Source organism: Wolffia australiana, chromosome 9 (genome assembly GCF_029677425.1).
Source record: "Wolffia australiana isolate 7733 chromosome 9, ASM2967742v1".
Taxonomy (NCBI): Eukaryota; Viridiplantae; Streptophyta; class Magnoliopsida; order Alismatales; family Araceae; genus Wolffia; species Wolffia australiana.
The window spans coordinates 9637343-9655505 of NC_135843.1; the positions used below are offsets into that span (position 1 = coordinate 9637343).

At 36.2% G+C, this 18163-nt stretch overlaps 1 protein-coding gene across 3 annotated transcripts; it reads left to right on the top strand.

Moving 5' to 3' along the window:
- The first annotated feature begins 7632 nt into the window (after positions 1-7632).
- LOC144707608 (Translation elongation factor EF1A/initiation factor IF2gamma family protein) lies at positions 7633-16561 on the top strand. Of its 3 annotated transcripts, none has more exons than XM_078580813.1 (12): positions 7633-7880; positions 7990-8053; positions 9320-9416; positions 9555-9710; positions 10409-10612; positions 11000-11077; positions 11179-11552; positions 12433-12917; positions 13782-13950; positions 14014-14253; positions 14957-15091; positions 16168-16561. In XM_078580813.1, the coding sequence occupies exons 3-12, from the start codon at positions 9326-9328 to the stop codon at positions 16291-16293; spliced, it is 2058 nt and encodes a 685-aa protein (XP_078436939.1). In that variant the 5' UTR covers positions 7633-7880; positions 7990-8053; positions 9320-9325; the 3' UTR covers positions 16294-16561. The 3 variants fall into 3 exon arrangements, with proteins under 3 accessions (XP_078436939.1, XP_078436941.1, XP_078436940.1); XM_078580815.1 differs by having other exon boundaries at positions 9560-9710; XM_078580814.1 differs by having other exon boundaries at positions 7990-8049.
- Positions 16562-18163: the final 1602 nt, after the last annotated feature.

Here is an 18163-nt window from a genome sequence, read left to right on the forward strand (position 1 = left end):
CCGCAGGGGTTAGATTAGTGATAGATATAATTCACATTCTGAGGATTAAGATTTCTTTTGGTACGTCCTTAGTTGAAACCATCGAAGGTGAGCGCAAAAAAAGCGGTAGCAGCCAAAGTTGCACTTGGCCTTTAACCCGACATTTGGATCATCGGACCCTAGGGGCATTCCCAGGTCGCACTTACTGCTGCCTATTGATCTTTGGTGTCCGTAGACGCCGGAATTATACTTCTCATCGATTTTTATCGTTGCATTATCATTAACATGACATCATCATTACTCATCTCTGCTATATGACATAACTGCACTTGCCCTCTCTTTGGTGTAACACGAGCCATTCGATCGTGACATCGGTCGTGTTACATCATAATAACACTAGAGAAGTTAAATAGTTCATCATAGATCACGATATGTATAACATGGTGTATTTCTACCTTGTTGATCAGATATATATGTGGACATATTAGCTATGTTAAAATAATATTATCCTCCATGAACAATATGAATTTCATATGCAAATGTTCCACTTTGAACAAAGGATCACTAGAAAAGGAATTGAAAGAAGTACCTCAAATGAATAGTTATTAAATGCATGCTTATGATTGAGGGGTCCGTGATAGATACTTGTGTTGTACATATTATACATCATGGGTATTTGATACTGAATGTGCTTCTTGTATTTGCAATGACTTGCAAGCGTTGACACTCATGAGAAAATTGAGCAAAGGTGAGGTGGCACAGGGGTTGTTGTGATCAGTGTGGGGACAATGAATCTCAAGCTTCTGCACAAATATTTTTTGTCTTTTGAATAGTGCTATTATGTTCACAATCTACTTATGAGACTACCAGCTTGGATATGTTGGAAATGTAAGATTACTTAAATTGTTTAATGAAGCATACTTGGGTCAGATTTGATTTTGAATTATACACTACTTATGAACCTTACATTATGGACCAGTTTCTCATATTGTCATTCTTAGGGAATGGGGGACGAGTTAAGAGCATCTTATTTTCATACATTATGTTGTATATGGTCATATGCATGTCCAAGTGGGAGACTGATGAATATTTTGTGGCCGTCAAGTCGATGACACTTCCATGATTTATTTAAGTTCATTGAAATAAATATTTATTCATTAGTATTAGTATTCTCGTGTGATGTTAATTATGAAGTTCATGAATTTATGTAATGAATTATTGAATAATGATAAATTCATTATACAATGATCACTAGTCTTCAAGCTTTTATTCTAAAAGAATCAAATTTGATACACATCATATTATCTAGATAAAAGAACACTGTTTGAGCATATTTATATGATTTGTACGACTGATCCTACAACCATTTGTATGGAGACACTAGATAATGGGTGACCTTTAGAGAAATAGTCAATTTAAGTGATCGATATGAATCAATTAATAGTGCTTATACCTAAGTGTCAATAAATTTAATTCTTGTCATGGTTGTGTTAGCAGCAGGTTGACATGACATACCAATGCCATCATGTGTATGGTGAACCATGTTTTCACTAAGAAATATGAGTTCCTGATCATGGGATTGAAATATATATTAGTTCAAACATAAAGGTCATTGAATGGTCAAGACAAGATTGTCCACCCTTAGTATAAGAGGAGAATGACTTAAGGAAGAAGATGTATAAAATCTCTGGCCTGGTTAGTACATATATTGTGGAAGTTTTTCTACAATGATCTCCATTACGCATCAATACTAATTAATAATGGATTAGAGTTTGATGTCTAACCATACTCTAAGTCATTCACGAGTCTCGCACGGATAAATGATTATACATATATGGTAACTGATAATAGGAAAGATTCTATGATAGAGTTTGGACATTATTTTGTATCTTCTAGAGAATGAGGCATAGCTTGTCAACCCACATACTGGAAACGTAACCTATCAATTGGGCTAAATTGCTCTTTGATCAATTAATCTATATGATGATTTAGTTAATTAATAAGGTCAATTAATAAATGTTATTGGTAACTATATTGATGAACTATATTGATAAATGGGAATAGACTGTATATATACACAAGATGAAATGAAAATAAAATATACACTTTACTAATACTGACTCTTATGAAAATTTTTAAATAGTGAGCAATAAGGGGGAACCCACTTTAGTTTCCCATGCTTGTGAGATCTGAGGGTTGCCTTTCTTATTTCTTTCTTTCACTCACCACACATTATATTAGTCTTGATAATAAGGAGATCAACAAGATCTTGAAGAAGAGTTGGAGAAAAAGTAGATGAGATCCAACATTTCTTTGATCATGCGTGTACTTTTAGAGATTAGGGACATGAAGGGCTTCAAGACAATCTCACAAGTAGAAATTCGAGGGGGAACAAGTTTCCTACAAGGTAAACATTTTGCCATGTTTTTGAGATAAATATTATATTAATCTTCAGCTTCTTATGCTTGTAAAGGTGTTGGAACTTTCCAACCTTTCATTTATGGCTAGAATCAAACACACTAGGCATTTTTGGTGTCTCAAATCACAGTGCCATTTACAAAAATGTAACATGCATAAAACTAATAAATAGTTAGGTATAATACCATTCAGGGATTCATAAGTACCAATGTAATGAATTGAGACACAAATGGCACACTGCGAATGGACAATGCTATTTTGACTATGACATTCAGGTCTCCCCATCCACGAGATTCCGAACCATCATAGCTCGATTATAGCATTAAGTCTATGAAGGTGATTGTGTGGTTAAGAAAGAATCGTCTGGCCTCGATAGTCTATGATATATAATCAAGGAAAAATATTAAATTAAATATTTGGTCAGGGTAATGGAAATAACAGAGGTGTTCTCTAATGATTTTTCCTGCATCAACCAAAATGCATGATTAGGTTTTGATAGTTAAAGAAACTCAAAGTCATTTAGGAGTCTTGCCCGAATGAAGAATTATAAAACCATGGAAATCATGATTAATTAATTAATATATCTAATAAAGGTAATTAGGTTGCTCAAACACATAATATTTTTGAATGTTAGAGTCTAAGTTTTAGTACTTTCATTAAAAAAATTTAAGGATGGGAACTTTTATGAAATTTTAACATGAACTTCTATGAATTTTTGTACACTATAAATAGAGGAGGGCACTCTCTTCTGATGTCGTGTGAGTAATTTTGACTCCCCCTTCTCTCTTTCTTCTCTTCCTCCTCCTAAGTAATGCTTGTAGTGAGAATGGATGGAAAGAAAATCATATGTATTGAATCATAGTTAGAGGAAAACAAGGGGAGATCCAGCCCTCTAAATGGCTTAAAATGCTCATTCAAGGAACTAATAAATTGTGGATCCATGCAAAGGTGGAGTTCAGATCCATCTTCAATTTAATATTTCCCCACACAATCAAGTTAGGATCAAGTTGATAGTGGCCGCCGTTCCCAAGAGTGTGATGGTGTGCCAATTTGATTTAATTGATGTACCTAAGGTATTCTCCTAGAAAAAAACATTCTCATAATAAAGTCAATCTTGCATCCCAATGCTTTTCCATTAATTTTTTTCATTGAGGAGGCACTAAAATCATGATATTTTAATCTTTATTTAGCTTCTTATTCCTTCAAAAAACAAGTTGCTATTTTCTAGTTCAGGTAGGTTTAAATACTCTAATATTTGAACATGAACAGCGGAAGGAAATTTGGTAATACCATCCGCATAAATTCACCCCGTAGATTTTCTTAAAAATCTCTTTTTAATAAGAAGAATTCCAAAAAGAACCTTCACTCTATTCTTGGTATCTCTCTACTCCGTGTGTCACTTTTTTCTAGAGGGTAAATGGGAGGGTATAAAATGTATCCTAAATTATTCTCATAATGATCATAAACATGATGAACCTACAGATATGACGTAGAATTATTTTCATTAATTATTTATTAATGACAGAATATCACTCATATTATATACTTAATCATACAAGCTGATTTTTATTCTTCAATACCTGTAAAATGGAAAAAAATAAACAAAATTTTATTAATTGAGATGAAAATATACTCAGCGGCATGCAAACAATATAAAACAACATTTATTTTTCTGAAGTTTTCTTGCTACAAATATGACGTATGAAAAATTGCTTCCAAAAATCCTGAAATCCAGCATTTGAACTGACCTTATTTAATGTGATTAAAGTTCATGAAATTAAACTTTTATAATACCATAAAAATAAAACACTTGGAAATGTTATTTTATTGACGATAAAAATTTTCACTATTATAAATATACAATTTCAAAAATAAAAATCCTAGTTAGACATAAGATGGTTGAAAATTTTGAGTAAACATTTTTTTTATATTGCATGATCATATTAATTGTATTTGAATATTTTATAAATGCACCAATCCCTAAAAATTTCTGATGATTCCAGAAGTTGAATAACTCTCAAAACAGATAAAAGTGCATTTGTTCCTCGGATGGAAATCTCTCTCGTAGTGAAACTGAACTCTGAGAAAAATATATAGGACTCTTAGAAAAAAAATGGGAATGAAAAAATAAACTTAGCCATTAAATTTAGTTATCTCTGGGCTCCCATTACAATAGAGAATGGAATAGTTTTTAGCAAGATGAACATTTTGACATTGCCCGCATTCTATGAGCTTAAGGAGGTGGCTTCACATATTTTTAGGACAATTTGAAGGTGACAGAGACCCTCTATTGTTTATTTCTGTTAGCTCTAGAGATTCTAAGTTTGGAGAAAAGAAGAGATTGATTTTTCCATACAACGCTTTGATTTAAGAGGCCTGTGTTGTAGATCATTCATTGAGAAATTCAGGAGAAATTTGATCATAGGTCGAATAAAATTTTGGAGATTAAACAACAAAATGTGATTTAATTATTGTTTAACTATTAATTGGCATCAAAATGCAGATAATATGTAACAACTACTCAATTGATCATTTTATTTATGCCTTTCCATTTGTCATGGAAAATAAACAAAAAGTTGAGGCCCATATTGAATATTTTAGAAGAGGCTTCAAATTTAAGTTACATAATATACACTGATAATATTTATATTCATCTACGATTGATCCATTTTGTTGCTTCATTGTGGCAATAATGGGTTGACACATGGGAGTCTGTCCCATTGCACCTGACTCCACTTTGGTTTAAAAGCTCACCTGAAATTTACCTCTCCGTAAAAGTTTGATTGGAAACCAGGATGATTCCTGTTTAAAACAGCGATATTTTTTCATTGACTTAAAAAAAATAACTTATAGATTTTTTTTTGCATGTAGACGTTCTGCCCTGTAGCCCTTTAATTGAGAAAAAATGATGACATCAGCAATATTTTGAAATTTGTAACTATTGTATTCACTAACAACACATAAATCTGGTAAGCAACCTTAAGTTTAACTAAAAAATTCTGGAAATTTTCCTAAATAAACCATAAAAATATTTTATTATATATATATATATATCAGCCTTTTCACACATTAGCCATTGGCCTTGATATTTTTCAGGGCAAATCATGTCCAATTGATCTTAAAATTTATTAGTGACAGAAGATTGGCTTTTATGTCCTAATTTACGTTCAAATAAAAATACTTGCTCTTCAAAGGAATGAAAATGAGTTTATTGAGAATGTTGAGAGACATTCTACGGTTTGAGAATGAGTTTATCCAATATAAAAGGGTTCTGATGAAAAATTTTAGGGCATTTAAGGTATTTTGAATTTTTAATATTCTTAAAATTCTAATTTTTTTCCTCTAAAACCACCACGTCCTTCAATCTTCAAGAATATATCCATATCATTGCTTTCAAACATGAATAATGATGTGAAGAGAGCTGGAATACCATAGATGTACCCATCCATGAAGTGATTTACTTGTAGCACGTGTCATGGAACTAATTCGGGGCATAAAGTGAATTGAAGGTATAGTTACATAGCACATTCATTTCCATTTTTATTGATAATTGAGACATGCATAAAACTTCCATGGTGATATAATAATGTCAATATTTACCTATGTGTAATAACCATACAATGCAAGTAATTTTACTGGGAATGAAACAATTATGCCACATGAAAAAATATGAAGAATCTATTGTCTACTAACAGTATTATTGAAGGAATCCTTTCACTATTGCTTAAAGACTCAAGAGGCATTTCTTGGACGTAAATGTATCATGATATTAATTCTAATTAGAGTATTAAATGGCCATTTTATTAATTCAATTGAGTAAAACTTAAGTTTGAGAATTAGTCTCATTCACTCTACTGCGAAGATAGATTAGGGTCCACATCCATAGGAAACACGCTATTTGAATAACTAGTACACACTAGGAATATATATGAAGTCTTAAAAATTATAAAAATATAACGGTTCAAGGAAAATTCCATTATATTTTAGGCTGCATTTTCGTGCTTAATATTTTATATTTAATCACAAAATAGTGTAAAATGAGAAGCAACATGTTTGTGCATGAATACATAAATTGTGATAAATGAACTTAATTCAAACAATTCAATGCATAAATGACAAAATATCAATATACACACATAATGAATCCATTTTATTATAAGTTAGAACATTGTTAGTTATTCAAAAATAAATGAGACTGATTCACACCTGAAAGAAAGAGTGCAATATTCAGCACTACCACTAATGAGTAGAATACATGTGGAGGAGTTTCTGAAGAGAATTAGGAACCATAGATACTTCCCACATGATTTGATTTATCTGTTACACTTGTTGTTTAACTTTACCACATAGTTGAAGCCAAATGACAATTTAATGGAAAATATAATGGGACTACGTGTAAAGTTCAAGCATCCATAAGAAAATTACTTGCCCAATAATATAACAAGATGAATAAAATCACATAAATGGAGGTTAAGGCACAAGAGGTTTTCTTAGACATTAAACTATCACATAATTAATTAGGTTTAGGGTAATTATATGGCCATATATTCTATTTCCATTTTCACTCTACAACTATAATAAGGAATGCGAGAGTTGGGTCTATGGTAAATAAGTTGTCTTTAGGGTCAATGGTTCAATTGAATTTCAGAATAAACACATTTTAAATTCCATATTCGCTCTATAACTACTATAGATAAATGACGGATAATTCATGCTAAAAGAAAGGGAATAATTTATCATGATATATGAAACGGAGATGGAACGACAAAAGTAGTCAATTCCTGTATGAATTTTAATCAAGGGAATATGAAATTCTTTTAAAAATATTTTAAGATCATATTGGAGTCCTAGGATAACACGATGAATCTGATCTAATCTGAAGATATAACCTTCGAGGAAAAAAAACATTAATTATTTTCCTTGCACCAAACCATATGTTATGGGCGGATTTCGAATTATTATTTCACTTTTCCAGCCAATTGAAAAATATAAATAGGAGTGGAAAAAAAAAATTAAGATATTAACTTATATCCAAAAATTTCCTATCATGATTTTCCTCCTGTTTTGTACCATGATTAATCTACAGCAAAAAACTGATGTTTTAAAACCACCACTACTGCTTCATTAGACATATTTTTAAAACTTTCGGTTGATCTTAGCTAGACATAATTACTGAACCTTCATTCATTTATCTAATATATATCTGTTTTGCAACAGTACTTGTTATATTAGGCCCATTCTGGTTAAACCTATCTCTCTCTCTCTCTCTGCCCTAGCGTTGAATTCTACACCAGCCCGCGTAGAAAACTCCGAATTTCTCGCAGTTTTTCCATGGCCCAAGTGACCAGAGAAGATCTGATGCTGTGGAGGGAGGTGGGTTCTTAGCAAACATTTTGATTCCTCGCTTTTTCTTGATGGGCAGAATTGGAGACGAAGAGACCGATAAAATATTTTATGGAATGATGGTGAGGCTGAACGCTCAAGTAAGTTCATTCTATTTTTTTCTTTGCAATTACCCTTTTATCTGTTCCTCTATATCTCCAATTTCTTTGGATTGGGTGATTGCGTAATTGAGTGATTGGTTTTTTCCAGCCCTCAAGAGGAAATTGCGTAAGTTAACGCACCGGAAAATTACTCCTAAGTTTATTCGACGTAGGTATGTTTCAGTGAAATTGCTCGGATTATTTCAAAATTTCAGCGGTTTCATGTACCATGATGGTTGAAATGGCAAGAAATTTCGAGCAAATAAGCTAATCAAAACTTGTTTCGAGATCTGCTCGTATAATTATACTCGTAGGAAATTATAGTGTGTGTTGTCTGATATCACCGTATTGTGTATCAGGGTCTTTTCAATTTATCACTTAAAATTCATACGTCTTCCTCAATATAAAATTCAACGGTCATCTCATTCATGTTTAACTAAGTGACTTGGCAAAAATAAACCGCCTCAATTTCATCCGCCTATGTGCCCTTAATTGAGACAGTCGTTGATTTTTTTTAATTAACTCAGTCGTTAATGTTCCAGTATGAAAATTCCATCTCTTATTTTTGTTGATTGATTGCATTTTCCCTCAGCCGGGCGATGATTGTACTGAAAACTGATAGAGCTCTGATTGATGAGAACCTGGCTCTGAGATCAATTTATGAGAACCTAATCTTCACAGTTGAATAGAAGGGGTATTAAAGAGGGAGTGAGATGATTGATCGATAGAAGAATGAGGGATATTGAGAGTAGGGTTTGTCAGATTCCAACAATGTTGACATGTGACATTGACGACGGCGATGACTGATTGTTTAAGTGCTGATGACGTCATTATCGTCAACAGACATCAAGTTAATTGGGAATGTCAACTGTCCATTGTTTTAATAGAATTGTCAAGGTCAATGTCGTAGTCAATTAGGGCGGTGATGTTGACGGATGACATCACCCGTCTGTGGTAACTTGTCGATGTCGGCGATAACCTCATCAGCCACTCTAAAATTCATCTACATCGTCGTCATAGGTAAAGAGGGTCAATGCCACTGGTGTCCACTGTGATGAAGTGCCATAACTGTAGTCAAGAGGTTAACAGAGGACGAGCCAGGGGCGGGTAAGGAAACTTTCGACTTATGCTTGGCTGCCCTCCCAAGGGGAAGGCTACATATATTTAAAGGGGAAAACTACCGGGAAGACAAATGATCAAAATGGACTAGAAGGCTGAAATGATAAAAAAAACTTTAACAGGGGTCGGGGATTGTTCAACAACCCATTACGAACATTCTTTATACTGGCATTTGTGAGTTATAGATGCACAGTGTTCACTGACAGATTCCGTCGTTGAAATCATTGCTTGAAAATCAAACCATTTTTTCTAACTTTTTATCATTTGATGCTGCCATACTTTCGCTGAGGTGTTCCTGACCTGAAGGTCCTTTTTTCCAGGAAAAAATGCCTCGAAAAGTGAATTACGGGCTTGATTATGAAGAAGATTATGAAGTGTATGACGAGTATGATGACTATTATTATGATCAGGAAGAGGGTCAGTGTTATTGTTTTGATATTTGGATTTTTTTTTCTTTCATTCAGTAACCAGCATTTCTCGATTACTTCCGGATCTGTTTATTTGAAATAAATACCATTAATAATATGCATTTTATTTTTCTTCTGTCTTGACCAGTTCAGCCACATCAACCGGCAAAGAGCCACAATAAGAAGAAAGCTAACATCTGGCGATGCCCAATCTGCACCTATGATAATGATGAAAGTTTATCGTACTGTGATATTTGTGGAGTCATCCGGGATGCAAGCCTCACTGTTAATGACAAAGAAAAAGGCAAGAATTTATCTCATATGTAACTAATGATTTATCCCTCTGCACTAATCATCTAGATTCTGGATAAGCAGTTACAGCTGTTTATTAGTTATTATTTTTTTAAGAATACTGTAATATAATCATGAAGGTATCGTCAGAAATTTTTGATAAATTATGAATGAACAAGTCAATTGATCTAAAAGATGATTCAAAGAGTTAAATGTCAAATTCGAACTGTTATTAGCTTCCAGGTAGAGTTGGCGGATTATGACAAATTTTTTTGTCATCGTTATCCCTATACTTCGTTATTGTCATTTCCATCTTCATCATCATCCTTGGATGACAAGGACGATGATGAATTCATCATGCAAGTTTGATGACGAACATGAAGTTGAATTTGTTATCTATAGTTGGATGACGAAGAGGATGGCAGATTTATCATTGACTGTTGGATGTTGAAGATGATGATGAATTCATCATCATTGTTGTCATCGTCCAGGCAACATCGTTTAAGTTGATGTGTGAATCCTTATCTCCTCTCTTTTGAGGATAGATGATGAATTCATTGTCTTCATCATCATCCACAAATTTCTTCATAGTCCTTGTTATCTTTCTTTAGCTTGAACAATGACGATGATGACAGAGATGATTACTCATTGTAATTGTTGAGGCCAAACACTACCTCTAAGAGTTGACTCTGAAAGAACTGCTCGATGCAGAAAATGGTTCGCTGAGAAAAGCTGAAGTCTCAATGCTGGCCAAGTCTCTCTTCTCATCCAGTCCTCCCGTCTCAGGCAAGCTCAAATCTGAACCTTCGACCTTAAATGGAAACAACATCCAGGTCATCAAAGAAACCAAATCCCATCCCGGTGATCTGACGAAAGTTGTTCTGGCTTCTGGCGGTGCTTCTCATGGGGATACAGGTTTGCCTAATTGTTGTACAGCAGACATTATTTAATATTGTTTGACGAGTTTATGATGATACCCTATGATCTTACAGAAATCACCTCAACAGAGAATTGTTCATCTCAAAAAGTTTTTTTTTTAAATTGAGCTATATTGATGTGTTTATCAATATTATCCAGTGATAGTACCAGTTATTAGTATCGGTTTTGTTTATTGCATTTCTACTTGTTTCACGACTCCTTCAGCAATGATTCTAAGGCTTAGAGTCGGTGTATTGATATTTCACCCTAACGGGGTATTTCTGTGCATTTCACCCTACAGATCATGGCAATTTTCCCTTGCATCCGATCTTGTATTCACTCTCATATTTGTATTGAAATGAATTTAGTCAATGTTTTCTGCAGCTCCGTTCAAGTTTGATAGCCCATCTCCAGATGATATCGTATTTGCAGGGAAGAACGCATCCAAGGTCAACCCAAGAGGTCGGGTTTGACTTTTTTTAATTATCTTTAAATATGAGATTATTCATTTTATTTATATTATTTTGGTGGATTTTAACTAATTATCTGGTTAATGGTGCCAGCCAGAGCTCAATCCTCTGCGGCCAAGGATGCCAACTCTGCTGAAAATTTGGAGACTTCAGCCAGGTTGACTTTAAAAGATCCCCAAAGTGAAGTTGGGGGAAGCGGTCAACGGGCTGAGGAGGGATCAACAAGCTTGTCAAGCAAGTTATCGGGCCTTGGGCTTGGCCAAACCCTTGAAGGAGCCCATAAAAGAGAGTACAAACCCGAGGAGTGGATGCTGTCAGATAAGGAAGGAGCATTGACCCAGTTGAATCTGGCCATAGTGGGCCACGTTGACTCTGGAAAATCAACCATCTCTGGCAGGCTCCTCCACCAGCTGGGCAGGATCTCCCGAAAGGAGATGCACAAATATGAGAAAGAGTCTCGAGAGAAGGTACCGACTCATCTTTCCCTCTCTATCTCTCTTTCTAATGGTCTCTCCTTCGCCCAAGTTCATTCTTTTTTATATCACTTTCTGGCTCCCTATTTCTCTTTCCTTCTTTCACTTTCTCTCTGCCTGATTCCACATTCTTACCGATCTCTTTGTATCTCTCCCTCTCTTGCTCTCTCTCTTTATATTCTTCTTTCCATTTCTCTATCCTCTCTCTCAATTTCTCCACCTCTGTTCCTCTTTTTCACAGTTTCCTTTTTGGATCTCCCAAATTTTCTTCTTCGCACTTTCTTCCTCCCTCTGTTTCTTTCTCTCTCCCAATCTCACTTTCTTTCTCTTCCTCTCCCGCTCTCTTTTCTCCCTCTCTCCCGCTCCCTTTTTCTACCTCTTTCACTATCTTTCTCTTCATATACGCATTCCCTTCCCCACTTTTATGTACTTCTTTCTCTCGCGCTATATATATTTATGTCCCTCTTCTCTCTCTCTACTCTCATTCCCTCTCTTAATGCAAGAGAGAAGTTGTTCATACATACCTTAAGCTTCTTAATCTCTTTCCCTCTTAGTCACAGTGAACATTTGCATCACTTTTTACTATTTCTATTCATCTATCTCTCCAGCTATCAATCTCTCTCCTATCAATAGGTATTGTGGCAGGTTCACCACATTACTCTTTCGCTCCATCTCTCTCTCTCTCAACCTATCTGCCTTTCTACCTATCTATATATTTATAGATCTATCTATCTATCCATCCGTCCATTCGTCCATCCGTCCATTCATTCATCCATCCATAAATAGGAACTCTTCCTATTACTATACAATCTAAGGATGTATGCCTCTTCTTTCTCTGTTGATGATGCATTTGGGTTGATGGTCTCCATGACAGGGGAAGGCATCATTTGCTTATGCGTGGGCCTTGGATGAGAGCTCTGAGGAAAGAGAAAGGGGGGTGACGATGACTGTAGGAGTGGCTCACGTGGACAGCGGGAGGCATCACATGGTTCTCCTCGATTCACCGGGCCACCGTGACCTAGTCCCCAACCTCATCATGGGGGCGGCCCAGGCTGACGTGGCAGTCCTCGTCATCGATGGTGCACCCGGCGCCTTCGAGGCGGGTATGGAGGGAGGGGGACAGACCCGGGAGCATGCCCAGCTGGTCCGCAGCTTTGGCGTTGACCAAATGGTTGTCGTGGTCAACAAGATGGACCTCGTGGGCTATGCCCAGGAGAGGTTTTGCACCATCAAGGCTCATTTGGCCCAATTCCTTCGGTCCTGTGGCTTCAAGGAGGCCTCCATCACCTGGGTCCCACTCAGCTCTATGGAGAACCAGAACCTTATCGAGCCCCCCTCAGATCCTCGAATCTGTTCCTGGTACTCTCTTTCCTCCATCTCACATCTCTCTCTCTTTATATATTTAGACATCCGTCAATCTCGGTCCATTTCTTTTGCGTTTTCTTCCACTCTTAATATCACTTATAACCTGTACGCCCATTTGTCTGTGTCTCTTTCTCTCTCTATTTATATACATCTATATCCATCCCTCTATCTATTAGTCCATCTCTTTTGCTTTTTCTTTCAGTCTCTTCATACACTGTTATCTCTCAATCAACCCACACGCCCATCCATCCATCCATCCATATTATATCTTTAAATATGTCTCAATGTATTCATACTTCCATATCCACTTATCTATCTAATCATCTCTTTCAGTTGTTCTTTCCCTTAATGCACTTCAATCTCTATCAAATCACATGCCCCATATCCATACGTCTAGCTATCTATGTCACGTTCTTATATATATATGTATATATCAATATCCTTCCCTCTATCTATCTATCTATCTCAATGCTTTTTAATCTCTCTATCAACCCATATGCACATCTATCCATCCCTCTATCTGTCCTTCTCTTTTGCTTTTTCTTTCAATCTCTCAATACACTTAAATCTGTATCGATCCACATGTGCATCTATCCATCCAACTGCTTATATTTCTCTCTACATCTAAATATATACATATATATCCATTTTTCTATCGATCTGTCCATCTCTCTTATTTTTTCTTTCGTTCTCTCCATACAATTGATCTCTCTATCTACCCACAAGCCCATCTATCCAAACATCTGATTATCTCCCTCTGTATCCTTCTCTATCTCTATCTCTGCCTTTACCCCTATATATATATATATATCCTTCTACGCATGGATACTAATATTAACATCTTTGTATTTTCTCCAGGTACAAAGGACCATCGCTGTTGGAAGCTATAGATGCCCTTCAGCCTCCGCTTAGAGACATTGCCAAGCCTTTGCGTATGCCAATATGTGACGTCATCAAGTCACGTGGGCAGGGACAGGTGTCAGCCAGTGGGAAGCTGGAGGCTGGTGCCATGCGGGATGGCACGAAGGTGGGTTTGTGTGCATAGCATGGAAATCTCAGCCATCTGATTAAAACATGACGTCCTTTACAGGTTCTTGTGATGCCGTCAGGGGAGCTGGCCACGGTGCGATCAATGGAGCGGGACTCAAGGCCATGTCACGTGGCTCGGGCAGGTGACAATGTGGCTGTGGTTCTCCAGGGGATTGACATGTCAGCCGTGATGTCGGGTGGGGTCCTCTGCCACATAGACTTCCCTGTCCAGGTGGCAGCCGCACTGGAGCTGAAGATTCTCATGCTTGACGTGGCCACACCAATACTAGTTGGTGCAGAGGTGGGCCTGCTCTAATCCATCCTATTTAAAATGGTTTTTTTTTGTTGTCCTCTTCCTCCTAATTTCTCTTAAGGTTTGGGAAAGGATGATGATCTATCATCCTTTCCATTGTATTTATCTGTCATCCTATTTAAAAGGATGATGATCTTCCTCCTAATTTCTCTGTCTCTTTCCACTGTATTTATCTGTCCTGACCTCAGACCAGAAAGCGGAAAGAAAGCCCTTGTCCCCTTCTTAACCCCTTTCTTCACCTCAGCCACCAGTCACCTGTCCTGTTAGGGTTGAGAAACATTTCTGGGGAAAGAACGCAAGTAAACCTCTTACTGTTCTATTCCTCTAAGTTGTTATATATACTGGCTATTACAAGACTGGCCTGGGCCTATTTTAACTCAGGCAGGCCTGGGCCCGTACCAGAGACAAAAGAAAAGAAATTAAAATATTGTGGGCCACTTATACATTGTTGTCCACCTACAAGAAACAATTGAAAGGTTCCTCAGACATACACCTGCTCCATTCCATCATCAGTTGCTGGTGATTTACTCTAGGTTTACAATTGTCCGCGGTCTATTTTGTCAAGTCCCTCAGACAGAAAGGGAACAAACTTGCAGACTCTGTGATGGATGACTGACCAGATTGTGGTTCCATTTCGTTTTGCCCATCCAATTCCATCATTTAACTTCTCTGTGTTTGAATTGTGGGGCAGGTCGAGTTTCATATTCACCATGCTCGAGAGGTGGCGAGAGTGACAAAAATTGTCTCTGTGGTGGATCCTAAGACGGGGAAGGCCGCGAAGAAGGTTGCGCGGTTCCTGAGCTCTAAGCAGAGCGCCGTGATTGAGGTAATTGATTCCCTGGTTTTTGGTTAATGTTTTTTTTGTTTTATTATTGATCAGATCTTGTGATGATTTTCTCGGATCTTGTGATCAGATCTTGTGATGGTTTCTTTGGTTGACCCTTCTGATCGTTTTAGAAAAGGATTTGATCATTTTGTGTTCAAATTAATCGGAATTGTGAGATCATCGCAGAAAGGGAGTATTGATTTGAAAATTTTTCTTATTATCTTGACTTTTGAATGGAGCCGTTCACTGATATTTTGGAGTACTAAGAAGTTCACTGATATCTTGACTAAGAAGTTCACTGATAGAGGAGCCGTTCACTGATATTTCTTATTATCTTGACTTTCCTTCGGGCTTGTATCTTTAATCTCTTTATCCAGCTGCTTACTTAAAAATCCTTGCTTTCATTTGAAATCTAGTTTTCTGTTGACTTAGACTTGATCGGTGGATGGATCAATTGCCATAACCATGAGTGCATGCACTTGATTATTAATGAGTTTCTCCTCAAGTTCCTTTTTTCGGCTCCTCTATTGCATGAATGTTTTAGTTATCATCTGATCTCTTTTTCGGACTCAACCTTTTTTTCATGGATCCTCAATCTATTATTGCCACCCTAACCTTTGTTCAGAAATATCCTAGAACTGTGATAATCTCAATTGGCCTATGAAATGAGTGCATTAGGTTCTTTCTAAATCTTTTTTTTTTGAAGAAAGTCGTAAATCTATACATCCCCATGCATCAGTAATCTTACAGATCTTGACATTTATGTTTGTCATCACTGATGACGATGTTGAGAGGGTGATGACAAGAGTCATCATCATCATTGTCATCACATTTTTTCCTCTCCAGGATGACGATGATGAGATAAATTGCCATCATCTCTCCTAATCGCTCTTTTGTAAACCACGCTCAAATGACGAGGGACAATGATCTTGTCACTATCAATGAAGCTGCAAATGATGATGATGATGATGATGACAGGGGTTTGGATGATGTTGACGATTTTCTTCTTGGTCTCCAAAGCAACTTGACTTTAAATAAACTGGAGATTTCACATCTCTATCTGGGAATCGGTGCAGGTTGCCCTAACTGGAGCTGTCTGTGTGGAAGAGTTCTCCAAGTGCCGAGCCCTCGGCAGGGTGTTCCTACGGTCATCCGGAAACACCATAGCAGTTGGCATCGTCATCAAGGTCCTTGAGCTGTAGCCGCATAACAGCAACCAATTTTCTTGGGGCTTTCTCTTGATCCAACTGAAGATCTGATGGTGTGGAGAGAGGTGGATAATTTGGAGAGATTTCTGCTCCTCTTTTTCTTGGTGGGCAGAAATAGGGAAGGAAAGAGGGCTGGCTACAGGCTGAACAAGGTTGGCTTTTTTTTCTTTCCTTTGATGTCTGCCATTGACCATCATCTTCTTTAGATCTGGCTGAGTTTCCATGTCTCCCGTTCTTTTATTCACCAAAAAAGATTTCTCCCTCTCTCTCTCTTCTTCTGTCTACCTCTCTTTATCTTTCTATATAGCTCTCTTTCCCTTTATCTCTCACAATCCTTGTCTGTCTCTTTCTCTCTCATTGTTTTCTCCCTATCTCTTTATCCTTCTCATCCTCTCCTCCCTATATTTTTTTTTCTTTCATCATTGTTATTTTCTTCTTTTCTCCTCATATCTCTCTATTCTTGACTCCCATTCTTTCTCCTTACATTTCTCTCTTCCTTTATTTCCCTATTACTCTCTGTCTCCCTCTCTCCCACTCTCTATTGTTCTCTTTACTCTCAATTACTTTCTCTCTCTCCTTCAACATCTTTCAATCCTCATCACTTTCTTTATTACTTCCTATATCGTCTTCAACATTTGTTTCTTTTTTATCCCTATCTCTCTACGTATATTTTTCAATCTCGCTCTATCTCCATGAATCTCTTGATGAACTCAAATTTGGGTAATTTTAAGTATTTATGAAGCTCCACAAAGTTAATGTGGGGAAAGCAAATGTTGAATCTCAAGGAACTAAGCATCGAGATAGATGATTTTTTATAGAAACTAAAATGGGATTAAAATATGGAAGATTGGGAGCTGTGGATATAGTGAAGAGGTGATATAGAAATACAAATAAGAATACTTAAGAATATAATTATAAGAAAATAAGGTAGTTAGGATGTGGATGCATTTGATTTTAGAGTATCTAGAAGGCGATTGGAAGTGCAGTTGTTGGTAAGGAAGTGATCAGATGGGAGGGCACAGAAGATACAGATGTAAGTGAGGGAATGGAGTGGATAATTTTTTAATATGTTTTTGATAAACCATAAAGATATTAATCTAAAAATGTTAAGAGCTAAAGTCAGTGTTAGATTTGGGTGAATTTTATATAAAATGTGTGAAATTTTGGTGGTTCTGCTCTTTAAAAATAAATCTAACAGTGTGATAGTGTAATGCATACAAGTTCAAAAAATGGATTACACTGCTTAAAATTTTAGTCATGATTGTAACTTAAATTAATGTTAAATTGGAGATGGCTCAATTTTTTAATCTTAAAATAAAAAATTTAATTCAATGGTTATAATTATAAATAATATTTAATCAATGTCTGATTTTACACATGATGAACATATTCACAGGCAAATGTTTAAATATACCAACGTAATTTAATAAAAAGTTTGTCTTTCTAATAAAATGATTTCTTTTTTAAAAATTGACTCTTCAAGGATTAAAAATACACTTATTAGTACAAATTTATAGGGGTAAAAATTTTGAGAACAGAAAATAAGTGTGTTATAAGCCCATGTACCCCCTCGTATCATAGGAAGGCAAGAACAGTTCTGTAAGAACAAAGCAGCCCGTAGAACTAGGATTTTAGACATAGTTTTGACGAGCGTCTAAAATCAGATATTTTAGTAAGAAATTAGCCATTTTTGTAAAATGGTGTATAGGAGTTAAGAGTAACAGGTAATAAGTTCAAATATATTATATTATAAAAGTATAAATTATAAATGAGAGAGCACGGATTGGCTGTGAGGCTTCGCCGATTGAGAAATCTTAAGCTCAGTACTTGGAGGCTTCGCCGATTGAGAACTCCTCAGGCTTTA

Bases quoted from the DNA above. Each gene is read 5' to 3' on its own strand.
- LOC144707608 (XM_078580813.1), top strand. From the start codon at position 9,326: ATGCCTCGAAAAGTGAATTACGGGCTTGATTATGAAGAAGATTATGAA. The intron at 9,417-9,554 runs GTCAGTGTTATT...TGTCTTGACCAG, and splicing joins TTATTATGATCAGGAAGAGG to TTCAGCCACATCAACCGGCA. The intron at 14,254-14,956 runs GTGGGCCTGCTC...ATTGTGGGGCAG, and splicing joins CAATACTAGTTGGTGCAGAG to GTCGAGTTTCATATTCACCA.